Source organism: Anabrus simplex, chromosome 1 (assembly GCF_040414725.1).
Source record: "Anabrus simplex isolate iqAnaSimp1 chromosome 1, ASM4041472v1, whole genome shotgun sequence".
Lineage (NCBI taxonomy): Eukaryota > Metazoa > Arthropoda > Insecta > Orthoptera > Tettigoniidae > Anabrus > Anabrus simplex.
Genome location: NC_090265.1, coordinates 1,647,161,052 through 1,647,176,252, shown reverse-complemented (window position 1 = coordinate 1,647,176,252; position 15,201 = coordinate 1,647,161,052). Strand labels below are relative to the sequence as shown.

Here is a 15,201-nt window from a genome sequence, read left to right as displayed (position 1 = left end):
TTTTTTTAAAGAAGATTCCAAATACAAGTTTTCATGTCTGTAACATCTACAGTTTTTGAGATATAAGTATCCTCATAAAATGAATTCAACCCAAAATTCAGCCCTTTTGTACAACCCCCTTAAATGAATATTCTGAAAACTAAGAATACGCGTTGCTTTAATTTTAAAGGAGATTGCATATACCAACTTACACGTCGGTAATATCTTCAGTTTTGTAGACACCAGTATCTAATTAAAATAATTCAACCCTATTTCTCAGTCATTTTACCTCAATTAATTGTCCTTTCCGAAAACAAAAACGTACGCGTTACCTTATTTTTAAAAGAGATATACCAATTTTCACGCCTGTAATATGTTAAGTTTTTGAGATATACTGTACATGTGCTCATTTTAAAAATTCACCTCCTTTAACACTTCCACTTAAGTGGATATCAGAAAACAAATTATGCGTGTTCCTTTACTTGGGCAGGATATTCCAAATACCAATTTTCACGTCTGTAGTTATGGTTTTGAGATCTATTGTAGACATACTCATTTTTAAAATTCACCCCGATTCCACTCGCGTTTACCCCTTCTTAAATAGATTTTCCAAAAACAAAAAATACGTGTTTCTTTATTTTTAAAGGAGATTCCAAATGCTAATTTTCATGACTGTAACATCTTCAGTTTTTGAGATTTAAGTATTCTCATTAAAGGTATTCAAAAGCTTTTTTACCTTTTTCATCCCCGGTAAGAGGATTTTCCGAAAACAAAAAAATACGTGTTTCCTTATTTCTAAAGAAGTTTCAAATACCAATTTTCACGTCTTTAAACTGTGTTTTTGGAGACATAGATACACCCGATTTTATAATTCATCCTCCTTTTCACCCTCTTAGCAACGGAATATCCAAATATCCTCCCTTAGTGAGCACCTACATTGCAATAAAAATGTATCTTCGAAATTTAATTTCTTTATGTCGAGTAGTTTTGGCTCGGTGATGATGAATCAGTCAGTCAGTCAGTCAGTCAGTCAGTCAGTCAGTCAGTCAGTCAGTCAGTCAGTCAGTCAGTCAGTCAGTCAGTCAGTCAGTCAGTGTCAGTCAGTCAGGACATGTTATTTTATATTTATAGGTACACACATAAGAATAGGTGGCACTTCCAAACAAGTCGTACTACCTGTGACGTTAAAACTACGAATACTTTCTACATGAATTAATAAATCAATTAGCAATGAAACCGTGGTCGCATATACCCGGAATTACAAATACATAAATTCCTAAGTAGAAATCAATAATGTATTGATAACGCGGTATTTCTGGGTGAATCACTTACAATCGATATATAAAACACACGGGGAAAAAGCAACATTGGCGACTTTCGACTCCAGTTTGATTCTTCAAACTTGAATAGGTAAGACCCTTTACAAGAGAACGATCATACACTGCTTGATGGAACGCATCCTGTAAACAGACATGAATATGCACCGTTCACACACTTGAAGTCATCTTGACCCAGCAAGGCCTCAAACATCCAACCCTGAAACCCGCCACTTGGATTGGGATCGAACCGCTGTTCCATTGATCCGATGTAGGTATCTGAAATCCGCTATCTAACGGCTCATTTAATAAGGAATGGTGGGAAAACATTGTCATTTCTACATTTCTCTCGAATGCGTTCTCCGTGGTAAATTACAGGTGGAGTATGAAATGAATATTTTCGCTCTTTGTGAGTTAGGACGAGGGAGAGGAGTAGCTTGCAGTAAAAATAACAGACTTTACTTCATCGTGTAGTCGGCAGCAAGGAGAGTGTACACCCGCTCTCCCTTTGCTTTATTTTCATCATGAGGCAATGGATATGTCCAGGTTTGGGGTTAGGTCCGCGCAGCACTTTTTATAAAGGGATGGATTATTCTAAAACGCAGCTCAATTCCTTCCTGCCCGAAGGCAGGTCCGAACCTCCGCGGAGGTGTGCCTGAGCCGGAGTTTACGTACGGTAGGGTTCCCAGTTCCTTTCCGCTCCTTCATTCCCTTAACCCCCACCAACAGCGCGTGGCAACCCATCCAAATCTTGACCACGCCCAATGTTGCTTAACTTCGGAGAACTCACGGGATCCGGTGTTTTAACACGACCTAATTAATGCATTCCTGTAATCGCGTCTCAGTTAGCACAGATATCTTCCGCGGACAACAGTCACATATTCTCATCATATCAATTATTTCAAATGCCTCTTGAACATCACTTATGTACCCTCGTCCGGTTTAATTATTGAACTTCTTTCACCTGTACACCTTTCTATACGCCAACGCACACACGCATGAACTGGTAATCCACGCCAATCAAATGCTCTTAGAATTGATCTTAATGATCTCCCCACCGAAGGAATTTCTACTGTAAAACGTCACGGCCATGCTCGTGGCTAATTCACATTCGTACCTCGGTCAGGTCAATTTTTCCTTCTTCGTAAATATGGCATGCCTAACTCCTATATGAAGAGTACCTACATTCATGCACTTACACTTATGACATAAATGCTGTGCTGTTTTACTTCTCGTAATTAATGGTCATGATTCAGGAAGATCTTGCCAACTAACTTATTCACTTGAGTCAACGGAAAATTAAGTGAGCTGTACACCATATTGTTAACTAGCTTCCCCCATTTCTAATAGTGCTTCGACAAACAAATAATTATTGCCCATTTGGGACACAATTTAACAATTCCACATGCAAATGAACTGAATACAATTATTAATTAAATAAATAAAGAGATAAAGTTAACAATAACATGAGACTCGAGACTCGAGCATCTTGCTACATACAAATAAAATTCCAATTCAAATGCATCTTGGCACTAAAGAAAATTTTTAACATGGAACTTAAATTAACATTTGAAGCTATTATATATATTCATGCCAGGAATTTATTATGAAATATTAATCTACTGGAATGTTGTGATCAGACCATCCCCTGGAGATGTCTCCGTGGTAGCTTAACCACTCATGGCTAACATTTCGCTGCCTGCAAGTCCAAAGTCTGCGCGACAGCGCTGGAGTGTTGTTTTCTTCTTTCAATCGGGATTGCTGCGATCCCACGCTTTCTCTGACGCACTGGAAATTCTGCAGGCACTACGGCGAGTTCGTATCCCGACGATTGCTAAGAATTTGGCGCGATTTGGATCTCGACATCCATACTACTGCTTCGCCGTTATGGGGCATGCGGAAGCGAATATAATATGTTATATTAAAAGTTAGTATTGTTCATGTGAGCTCCTATCTTTGTTTATCGAGATACTAATGGTAACCTACTCATAGGGTGTGAGCTAGATTACTATGAATAGCAACGAATTGCTATAGATTGCTAATCAGTCCCTCATTAGAGACAAAGGTCTTGATTGTTTTATCACGCAAAACGCTAAATTGTATCCCTTATTTCACACACTCCTGGCTAACTTGCTAAGTTTCTCTGCTAGCTATTAACACTCGCTCACCGTATCACATAACTTGTCTATGTACGACGTAGCGCTTGAACTTATAGAATGCTGACTATATCTCGCAAAACTACTTCCACAAGCAGGAACGTCGTGGCATGGCCGCCTGGCTGACTAAATGATTACAAGCAATCAATGCAGCGAGTAAAGTGAATACAATGAATTACTCAACACAGCGTATAAACTGAACACCATGAGTGACAATAAAATAGATGCACTGGATACAACGAATATTTGAATACCAGAGACCATTTTAGTTGGGGTGGCTTATCTTTTACAGGACTGTGCTGACTTAAGCTCGAGTGGTCGTTGACTCCACCGTTCTGAAAATATCGCTCCGTTAATAATGGGAATTCAGAGCTCGATAAATATTCATATAGTAGCTTCTCTCCCGGTCGATCCACAGAGCTATTTGCCATTTCAATTGGATAACGCGTTCTTTCACAGTCGAAAGCTTGAAATTGTGCAATTTTGGAAGTGTTCTTCAGGCAGGGCTTCTTGGACAGGGAATCCTCCGCGAAGACGGTTCTTCGCTCATCAACATCTGGTGTAGTGGAAAAGTCCTATGCTCTGGTTGATCTCATTAAAGATGTTCAATTAAATATACTACTGGACTGTATACATTCTGCTCGATTTAATGAGCTCTTATATGTAAAGCTCCCATGTCCTATTCCATGCTCGCCAAATTTGTGGGTTATACATGTAAAATCTGCCTGTAAATACGGACGGGAAATCGTCCCTTGATTAGTTGGATCACTGCAAATAGGCTACTCCCATAGAGGCTGGATGCAGACTACAACTCCGCGTGCCTCTCCTTTCTCTCTGTTTTGACTGCAACAACTATTCCGTCTCTCTGCTGCGCCAGCCACTGGAGGTCTTTGTTCAGGGGCCTAAAACATTCGGGTCTTGGCTCAGCCACGCGTTGGTCGTATCGGGTACGCGGTCCGTATGATACGAATATTCCAAATAACCATAAAAACAAGAAATATCAAAATAAGATCAGTTATTCACATGATATTGCGAAATGTACCTGGGCAGGTTACTGCACGATTTCAATACAGATATAATATAGGCAATGAACTCTGTGTAGAAGAGCTGTTATAGTGTAAAACGGCTGTATGAATGTAAATAAAGGAGAGAACGTTATGTTACTTGGGAGAATAAAGGAGGCGGACACGGAAAATCAGAGATAAACCATGAAGAACATGAAGATGACGACAAAGCTAAAAATGTATTGATTTCAAATTAATAAGAGCTCAAGGTGAAATGCAATGTTGCTAGTGGTAAACAACACATTATGGATTTCTTCCTTCTTAAACACTAGCAAGCAGACTTAGCATAATCATTCCTCGGGTTTGAAACAGAGGAATTCAACTTTCTTCTACACTCCAGAAGAGCTGAATGAAGCTTAAAAAGACCCTGTAACCTACATATTAAGCACAGTTGCATTTATTTCTACTGCAATATTCAATTAATAAACCCATGCCACACTAGCTAAAACCTAAAAATGTACGGTCATTTTAGCGTCTTCTGGGTCTCCTAGAAAGTAGAGAAACAGGATTAAGGTTCCTCTGTTTCCAACCCGATGAATGTTTAAATAAGATGCTTTATTTATGTTTCAGTCCTAGAAACAACCCTTCGAAGAGATGATTACGAATTGTTTCCTGGTACAGGCTACTACAAACTACACACCAAAGCCCAGCTATGGGAAACAGCAAGGGAGATCTGTGTGAGCGAGGGACCCATCTGATTGTTATCAACTCTGACGCCGAGGCCAATGTTGTGAAGGACTACTTCTCAAGAAAACCGACATTTTCTGGTTCTTCGAATTCAGTATGGGTTTACGCTGGCTTTCACGATAAATATACTGAAGGGGACTACGTTACTGTTACAGGTATGTTTATAAATTATGAAATATATTGGGAAACTGAACATCATTTCTGATTCCGTGAGCTGAAATTCATTACTGTGCAGTCTTTTTGTAATGGTACAATTCAGGTGTACGCTATCAAAGGATAAAAGTAGACACTGGTAAATTCCACGAAACAACTGTGGATCAAACTAGGAGCCCTCTAAAGCTAAGGCAGTTAGGCTGATCGTTTTCCCAGGTATTCGGACCTCATTGAGTATCAAGTGATATATACTTATTTACCAGCTGCACATTTTATTTATTTACACTGTTGAGCAACAGAATTAGAAATAGCGGCCGTTTTAGTGAAATGACGTCGTGGTCGTCATAGTGAATATACGTGTATATAGTATGGTGTGGGTAGATGTTGCGATACTGTTAGATATGGTACTGGATGACTGAGTAACAAATGAGCAAAGAATGGGTAAGAGACGATAACTCAGCTCGTTTGATTGCGGCTAGATCTTTAGTTACATATATAGGGGCCAATCAAGCTTCGAAGACGGCCAGGTATTAGGTGTTCCACAGGTCATAGTGGCAAGACTGTACCATCAGTACATGCTTTCGTCCAAAACCACCGACACTACGACCAATTGCTGTAGTGTTCTTTAAATTGATGACGGGAGTCGACGTCAGGTATCTTGGAAAGTAAGAGTGGATATGAGGGCTACAGTCCAGCAGAGACCCTTTCTTTTTAAATTTAGCTAATATATTTACAACCCGTGTTTCACCTACAGGTATATCACGGGATATTTACAGTTATGATAACAACATATGGAGAAATTAATGAAGTGAATGGAAGATTTTATTGAGGAATTCTGTTACTTGGACAGTGTTCCAGTGGTATTTCACAATCGTTGGCAGGGGAGTTGATCGTAGCACAGCTGGTCGTTCTCTCGAGTACGTGGTGCATTCAGTCAACAGGTGTCGAGCAGTCCGTGGAGATTTTTCCGGGCAGCTGCAGAGTGGTAAATCCATTATGTTCATTTTGTGGAGATAGGATTTAAAGCGACCATGATTTGTAATAAACTGGGTGGTTATGAAGTTGGGCCAGATAGATGAGGTCAGTCTGTGTGGTATATTAGGAATGAATAATTTTGTATGGAAGGAATCTTCGGAGCTGGTATATATGGAGTTCCAAATTGTTGTATAGTATTCAGTTAATACTTGTTTGGCATATTTTAGAGGTGGTGATTTGTAGTCTATTGTAGATTTATAGCTGGCAGCAATCCTGGCAAGATAGACAGTTCTGTCGTTCCCCCGAAGTCCTTTGTCCTTTAATCCGGTGAAGAGTAATCTTGTTCGTTTTGTTAAGGGTAATAAGTTTGTCTCTGATTTGAGTGGCGAGAGGATGGGTGGGTCTATTATTAGCTACGGCAAAAATTGTAGCTTTTGAGTCAACATGAATAGCATAAGTTGAAGTATAGGTTTTATATAGTTCTATCCATTCCTCAGCCATGATGATGCCCAATAGGTCGGCTTGGAATACCGAGCAATTGATATCTAACCTTTTTATTTGATTGAAGATTTCCTTCGAGTTTTTCTCGACTACCATTCCTGCTCCGACGTGGTTTTGCGTTGTGAAGATGAGGACGTCTGCTTTATCTAGAGCTCCTGAAGTATTTATGTTGCAGATTCAGTACTGGATTACCAGGAAGAGTGGGCAGCCATTCTATCAAGAACTACTCTCTCTCTCAATGAGGTACCGAAGCCACCGTAACTCTGAGGTACCTCTGTTTTCCACTCGTCACAAGGCTCAAAATCTCTAGTCAGAAACGGAACACGATCATAAGACTCTCGAAGCATGGAAAAATGTCACCTGGATGTACCAGTCGGTAAGCTCGGAATGCAGGGCACACGTGAGTCGTCTCGTACATGAAGCAATGGATTCCTCTTCCCAGCAGGGTTACAGAAAAATATGGACCGGCGCATCTCTCCCAAATTGTAGTCGACTGGTTCAATGTACAGCCATGGGATATAAAGGAACTTGCCTCGCTCCAAAGATTATTCGACTTCAGTCGCTGGGTTGCTGTCGATTGAGTTGTGCAAAACGTGGATTCTGTCCTGTCTAATATCTGTCCGTATTAAGTGGCACTGATCATCAGTGCTAGACTGTATGCTATACCCTACTAGCCATGTATATATAACTCAATTGTTCATCAGTGTAATATCTCTCATCCAGTTACGTCTTTCGTTTCTATTTTATAACGGTATTTTACACAACTAAGAGGCTGCCTGAGCGAGGTGGTAAAGGCATGTTCGGTTCACCCGGAAGGACATGAGTTCGAATCCCAGTCAGGAAGTCTAAAAAGTTAAGAAACGAGGTGCATATGGTTCTAAGGTTCACTCACCCTACACCAAAATGAGTACCGTGTTAATTCCTGGGGGCAAAGGCTGCTGGGCGTAGAGCTAAGCGCTCTGCCGCACCAAGTGCCTCAGTTACGGATAATGGAATCCACATTAGCATAATAACGTTGATTTGACACCACTGAAATATATGAAACAAAATTATAGTAATCTGAGAGATGCAATTCCCTTTTTAGGTGTTTCTCTTTCAAAATCCGGTTACAGCAAGTGGGCCCCTACAGAGCCTGATGGAGGTACTGGCAGAAACTTCGGCGGACTTGATTCTCGGAGTCTGCTGGTGGATGTTCCCAACAACTGGAAACTTGGATTCATATGTGAACATGAGCTGTGATATTTCTGATATATTATGTTGTTTCAGAGAGTAAATGAAAACTGTTTGAAATGTTACAGTAATTTGTTAATTCTTCAATAATTGTTTTTAATGATGTTATCAAAATATGTTAAGAATGAATTTGTAAAAAATGGCTACTAATAAACAATATTCATGTATAATTATTTTAAAAAATCTGGAGATATTGTGTGAATTTGTTATCGAATTACCAAATATTTGCTAATAAAGTGTCTGAGTGTACATAGTTGACGAGCGCGCACTGAGTTAACTACCTATATAAAAGAGAGCAAAATAATATCAGAATAAAATAATATTTTACGGTGCTTTCTTCTGCCACGTGGACTGTGAACTACATGACCTTGGAGAGCTGTAGATGTTTGCACTCCGTATTGAAGCAGGTAGCCGAGCCGTAGGTGCAACCATATCAGATGTGTAGTTATCGAGAGAAAATATTATAGATATCGAGAGAAAATATTAATCAGTTGTTCATCCAAAAATGGGAAGTCTTTCCGAAGTTGCAAGGGAGTCACTCTGGAAGGTTGACTGATATGGTCTTGTAATATTACAGTATTTAACTTGGCTGAACTCTGTTTGTAACGCAAAGGAAATATACTACCGTAACTAAGTCCTAAGGGCATACAGTTCTCTCTCTGGATGAATGTATGATGTACTAGTGATGGCTACTTACCGTGTAAAATATTGCAGCGATCAAACAATGCCTCACTCCGATTTCCGCGTCGGCGCCACACGAGATGGGGGCAATCATCAGTAAGACAAATATTTACATTCTGCGAGTCGCTGCTTGGAATGTTTCTATTGCTGTAGTAGGCAAGACAAAAAGGGCAAAACCGGGCGAGTTGGCCGTGCGTGTAGAGGCGCGCGGCTGTGAGCTTGCATCCGGGAGATAGTAGGTTCGAATCCAACTATCGGCAGCCCTGAAAATGGTTTTCCGTGGTTTCCCATTTTCACACCAGGCAAATGCTGGGGCTGTACCTTAATTAAGGCCACGGCCGCTTCCTTCCAACTCCTAGGCCTTTCCTATCCCATCGTCGCCATAAGACCTATCTGTGTCGGTGCGACGTAAAGCCCCTAGCAAAAAAAAAAGGGGGGGGCAAAAGGAGAAATGGATAGATGGAAAATTAGATATAATAGTTGTAAGCGAAGTATGTTGACAGGAAGAGCATAATTTTGGTCGGGCGAATTCAGAATGGTCAGTAATAAAATCAAACAGGGGAAATGCTTGACTTGGATTAAAATATATAAGAAAGTAGGCCAGCAGATAAACTACTACGACCAGCATATTGAAAGGGGTTATTGTTATCAAGAAAGATAAGCAAATGACCATCACAATATTGCAGGTCTATTTGCAACTAGTGCAGCGGATCATGAAGAGAAACAGGAATAATGCAATATAGAAAAGAAGATGAGAATCCAATTATGGTGAATGAATGAAGTGCCGTGGAAGACCTAGGAAGGGAAGATAATATTCTACGAGAATTCGGACTGGAACAAGGGAATGTAAGACGTAGTCGGATATTGAAATCCTAATTTAGTCCTTGCTAATAGTTGGATCAAACACAACAAACGACGGATGCATACGTGAGCAAAATTTGGAGGCACTAAAATATAATATAGACTTCATTACGTTTAGACAGAGATTCATAAACAATGTGTTTGATTCCAAGACCATCCCGGGCGGTGATGCGAATACTGACCACATCTTGATGGTCCAGAAACAATCTCTAATGTATAAGAAATTCATGGGGATGGGATCTATATAATTTGATGTAAAAGAGAGTGAAGGATTGTTTCAAAGAACGTACTATATTAGCACTAAATAAAACGTCTCATTGAAACACAAAAATCAAGTGTAGACTGTGATGAACATTAGCTGTGATCAGTAGATTAGCTGCAGGTGTATTACGGCGAAGGACAAGATCATGTAAGTATCAGGAGGTTTTAGACTTGCTGACTAATTGTGACGGTACACTAATACAAATGTGATGTAAGCAGAAAGCAATACAGGCGAATAAATAATCAATTAGATAGAAAGTGCATGATAGCTAAGGAAGAAAGACTGAGGGAGAGTTCAAAGATGTTGAAACTTGTATGTGTGCCATTTCACCGTTCTATAGTTACTATATTTGGAACAAAAATGGCGCTTCGGCTATTAGCGGGTCAGAATAAAAACAATTAACAGCTGTATGAACTGAAGAGATGATAAATTCAAAAGGCAATCACAGAAGGAATTCTTTTTTTAGAAGGCAGTGCGAAAGAATGACGAGAGCGGATTATTTAAATCCATTATTGAAAAAAAAATCTTCCATTAAAGAAAGGATTCTTAATTGAGCACTACACCAAGAAAGACGGAATCGCGTAAAGAAACCCAGTAATAATTGGAGAGTTTAGTCTACTGTTAGAGATAAGATCAAGTCAACGATAACCCGCCGAACACCAGCTGTATTTGACATATACGTGAGATAAAAGACCAGCTGATAAGAAACGTCAAGTTGGAGCTTCACTACGTCACGGTTGGGCTCGGAACATTTTATTTGCCCGATACTGCATAACATCAAGAGAACTGAAGTAGACGGAACAGAGTGCAATCCTTAAAGCACATAAAATTCATAACGTTTCGGCGAGCAAGGCAGTTTGAAACAAGACGATATTTAGAGTCTTATAGGCAAATTAAGCGGAACAGAAAACAAATATACTGACCACATTAGCATTACTAAGCAGATTACCATGTATAAATCCACTAATGCCTTGTATTATTCTGTCCTTGATGCAATGGAGGCCGTCATGATGTTCTAAGAAGCTGAGGCGAGGACTACTCTGGCTATGGTAACGCTTGACGAGATGGATGATCCAGGAGGATAGTAGTCAGCTGTGATGACGAGATGATTCCTTGTTACTTAAGCCGAACCAGGGAGCAAGACCTACCATCCCATGACGATCAACAGCGAAATGGAAGCCAGATCCAATAAGCAAAGATAAGTCCCCATTTAAGTCGTATCGTAAGTAGAAAACCTTATTCTTTGGGTTAATGTATAATATATGTAGTAACATTTTGTGTGCGTAATTAATATACGTGTGTGTGTTCACAAGGAAATAGGTATTCATCCAAAGTTACCGTAAATTCCAAACATAGGCGTTAAAGTACCAGTGAAATGCCGTTCGTAAATCTGTCAATATGAGAGTGGAGAAGTGATTGATATTTTTCATAATTTGTTGTCAGTGAAATATTAGAGTATTATGAGGAACCTAATATTTATATGCATGATGGTTTTAACTAAGAGCAAGCGTAAAGATCGTATTTAGGGAGTATTACAAGGAAATTTGATGGCACAATTTTAAGGTTACAGTGTACTATTTATTTGATACTATGACAGTAATGGTAATGAATATATATATATGTGCAGGTGATAGTACATATGTTGTGTTTTGATGGAATGAGTGCTTCAATTATAAATGCTACGCGATAATGGAAGTGTTAAATAATGAATATAGTTAGCATATGAATTGCTAGTGTATTTTGATGGTGATAGTTACTGTTATTTAAGGTGTCGGTCATAGTATTTCTTCGAGAAATGGTAGTATGTGTGGGTTGCACATGCTAAGGTGTCGGAGGTGAAACGTACTGTTTCTGATTGCTATTTTATTCCCTAATATATATATATGATACAGTTTAGGATACGATCTTAATGCCATCACTAAAGAATTAATTGAATAAGTAGGATCTTCGAAGAGCCGAGAGATCACTTACATAAACATTTAGACCTCCACTGACATAACTACGACTGTTTTCATATGTTCTCACTTACGGCAAGTCAGCTTACGATTTATTTATTTTCCTTTGGAGCAATATTAGACATCACTGGTAACTTAGAATTTCATATGTGGATTTTAGATGAGGATAGAGTCTTCCTATGTGTCAGTTTTTCCACACATGGTATTTCGTTGGAATATTAATCGTAATATACTTGGAAATGTTGTGGTAAGTCATATACGCACTTTAACTGAAATTTAACCATGAATTAAAGGAATAATTGAATAATTTAGCAATGTAATCCTTACGATGGAAATAATTTGAAAATGCTTACGACTTAAAGTGGACTTAGTTTTGCTTATATGGAGGCTAGTTGGTACAAAATATGAAACATTGAACAAATTGAAACTTCGAATAGAGTAAATACCTAAGGATCAAATAGTAATCTTTTCACACGATTTTTCTACTGTGCGTGGACATTGAGATGAACTGTTTTCAACCGAGTGATATACATTTCTGTAATTGTATGTGAATTTAATTCAGGCAATTGAATCTTGATGATTTCGAGAAGCAACTTAGCTAAATATTCAGAGATTCCAGATCTTAATTAATTAATTAATTAATTGAGTGATTAATTATTGGCCATTTTCCTCGCGTTTTCCTCATTTTCCAATTGAACTTTAATTTGAATTGTATATAGTAGGAATATAGTTTATTTTACTTAGAACTTTCGGATGCATCCAAATAATTCTTTCATTACAAACATTATAATAATTATAATTATTGCAATTATCCAACTTTTACAATTATGATGAGTAATTTTACTTATTATATAATTTAATTATTTTTCTTTTCATTTGAGTCCCTTGGTAATTACTTAGTTATATTACAATTTTTCGATAGGCTAAGATTATGAGTCAGATGAATAAGGCCTAAGTTTATTTATTTATTTATTTATCAGAGGTTTTCCCAAACCTATTTCTTCAAGACAACATCTATATTATTGAGAAACTGAGTGAATAGGAAACCTGCTATACTGTATAAATGATTTTCAAGGTAATCAACGTTTATTCCAATTCATCCATAAATCAATTTATGAATAAAAACTGAGTAGAGTAATATTGGATTCTTTCAATGTCTGCTTAAAGTAAGTACTAGATATAGGCTTGGAATGATTAATTTTCATTGCGATCATGATGACATCATGTACGGTGTTCTTGGCAAGCCACGATAATCTGATTTTTGCGATAAATTTTGGTATCAAAAATATACGGTAACCGACTAATAGCGTGTTGAAGACGTTCATTTACGTAGGTTGGTATTTACCGTAGGCCGTCGGTGTTTCTTTCTCACGCGGAACTCACAACCCAAGAATATTCGGCAGATGAAAGTATTATCAAGAGCTAGTCTGGAAACTCGTGTAGTCAACCTGGACGCGGGATGGTGCATGTAGTTAATTGTCGCCCATACGTGTGGCAAATAGAGAAAGACACCGTGGCAGTAAAGGGTCGCCAAAACTTGTAGTTAATTGGCTGCCCAACTGCGGGGCAATTCTAGAGAAAGACACCGTGGGAGTAATCTGTAGCAAATATAGGAGGACACTGTGGGGCAAAATGTGGCTAAAACATGTAGTAATTGATGCCGCAATAGTGGAATAATTCAAGAGAAAAACACCGTGGGAGAGAGATGTTGGTTATCAAACCATATTCATATGATGTTACGTCATATTCAGAATGAAGAGAAAGATATTAAGGTCAAGAAGTGGAGTTGTTGAGTATTGTAGAATTACACAAACATGTGGCAATTTCAAATTTTACTGAGAGAGCCTTGATAAGAAGGAAAGGTATATTTTAGGAGTTGATTCACAGAGGATTTTGAATGTATGGACCAGATAATGGAGTGAAAATGGAGGTATCATGCAAAATTTAGTCATATCTGATAAAAAAAAAATTGTCGTTTGACCAGATATTATATTGGGATCGAAGGAAGCACAGCAGAACAGTGGACTGTGAAATCGAATAGATGCCCAATAATAATAATAATCAGAAGTAAAAGGGGAGAGAAACGGATGGATGAGAGGAAGAAAATATTTCAGGATGGCTAGAAAAAAATCGAATTTCTGTCCAGAGGAAGCTGAAGTAGAATATGAGGACTTTATAATTGTAAATATAAAACATTGTAAGTGAATGTAAGGGATGTTACTAACATGTTGGTCACCATTTATTATGAAATAACTTAGATATAGGAAGTAGATGATAAGTTGAGTTATTTGAATTTTTTTTTAATTATTTAGGCCAGAATTAGGATTTGGAATCTTAGTCATTAAGGTAAATGTTTCATATTTTGTGGAGTAATTGGGTCATCCTCGTAAGCAAAGCCTAGTCAGAGTAGTTAAGCCTATATTTAAGCATTGTATCAGTACAGTTGAGTGAGTAAGGATAAGAATATTTGTGAATATTGAACTATAGAGGAATTAGGGCAGAATTAGAGTATTTTCTGAAATAATAGAGAATTCGGAGATAAAACGTAAAAGTAAAGATGTCAACATTGAGTCAATTAAAAGCACAATTTGAAGAGTACCAGAGAGTACAGGAGGAGAAGCAAGAAAAATACCAGAAAGAGCAGAAAGAAGAGCGACAGGGAATGTTGCAAGCCATAAAGCAAATGATGGAAGAAAACCGAAAGCGCGATAAGGAAGAACAGGAAGAGAAGGAGAGAAAACAGAAGGAGGAACAGGAAGAAAAGGAGAAGAGACAGGAAGAGAAGGAGAGAAAACAGAAGGAGGAACAGGAAGAAAAGGAGAAGAGACAAGAAGAGAAGGAGAGAAAACAGAAGGAAGAACAGGAAGAGAAGGAGAGGAAGCAAGAAGAAAAACATAAACAAATGATGGAAGAAATTATTCATAAACAGGAAGAAAAGGAGAAGAGGCAAGAAGAAAAACATAAGCAGATAATGCAAGAAATTATTAATAAACAGGAAGAAAAGGAGAAGAAACAAGAAGAGAAGCAGAAGCAGATGATGGAGGAGATGAAGCGGATGAAGGAAGAAATCATTGGTAAACAAGAAGAGAAGCAGAAGCAGATGATGGAAGAGATGAAACAAGAAATGAAGCAGGAGATGAAGGAAGAGATGAAGAAAGGTCATCAAGAACAGAAGGAAGAATTGATCAAATATCAGGAAAAGATGGAAGAGATAACTAGGGAACGAGAAAAAAAACACAGAATAATGGTAATGGAGATAAAGGAAGAAATCTTGAAAGTACGATCAACTGCAATCGAGATCATTAACACTATAGATGAATGGAGAGCCGAAATTAAAGGAGGAATGGAGAAGAAAGAAGAACATGAAAATCAACGAAGATC

The 15,201-nt window shown here is 38.3% G+C and overlaps 2 protein-coding genes across 2 annotated transcripts in view; both read left to right on the top strand.

Moving 5' to 3' along the window:
- LOC137502379 (uncharacterized) overlaps nucleotides 1-8,248 on the top strand; it is a 52,917-nt gene extending 44,669 nt beyond the window's left edge. Inside the window, exons 4-5 of the mRNA XM_068229422.1 lie at nucleotides 5,086-5,357; nucleotides 7,916-8,248. Of these exons, the coding sequence (XP_068085523.1) occupies nucleotides 5,086-5,213 (128 nt within the window). The 3' untranslated portion in view covers nucleotides 5,214-5,357; nucleotides 7,916-8,248. The remainder of the gene's footprint in view (nucleotides 1-5,085; nucleotides 5,358-7,915) is intronic.
- Nucleotides 8,249-10,579: 2,331 nt separating this feature from the next.
- LOC137498581 (uncharacterized) lies at nucleotides 10,580-14,665 on the top strand (the record flags this gene model as incomplete). The annotated part of the gene is made up of 3 exons (XM_068226446.1): nucleotides 10,580-10,601; nucleotides 13,593-13,639; nucleotides 14,618-14,665. Coding segments are annotated over 3 exons (117 nt in total), but the record flags the coding sequence as incomplete, so codon positions are not given.
- Nucleotides 14,666-15,201: the final 536 nt, after the last annotated feature.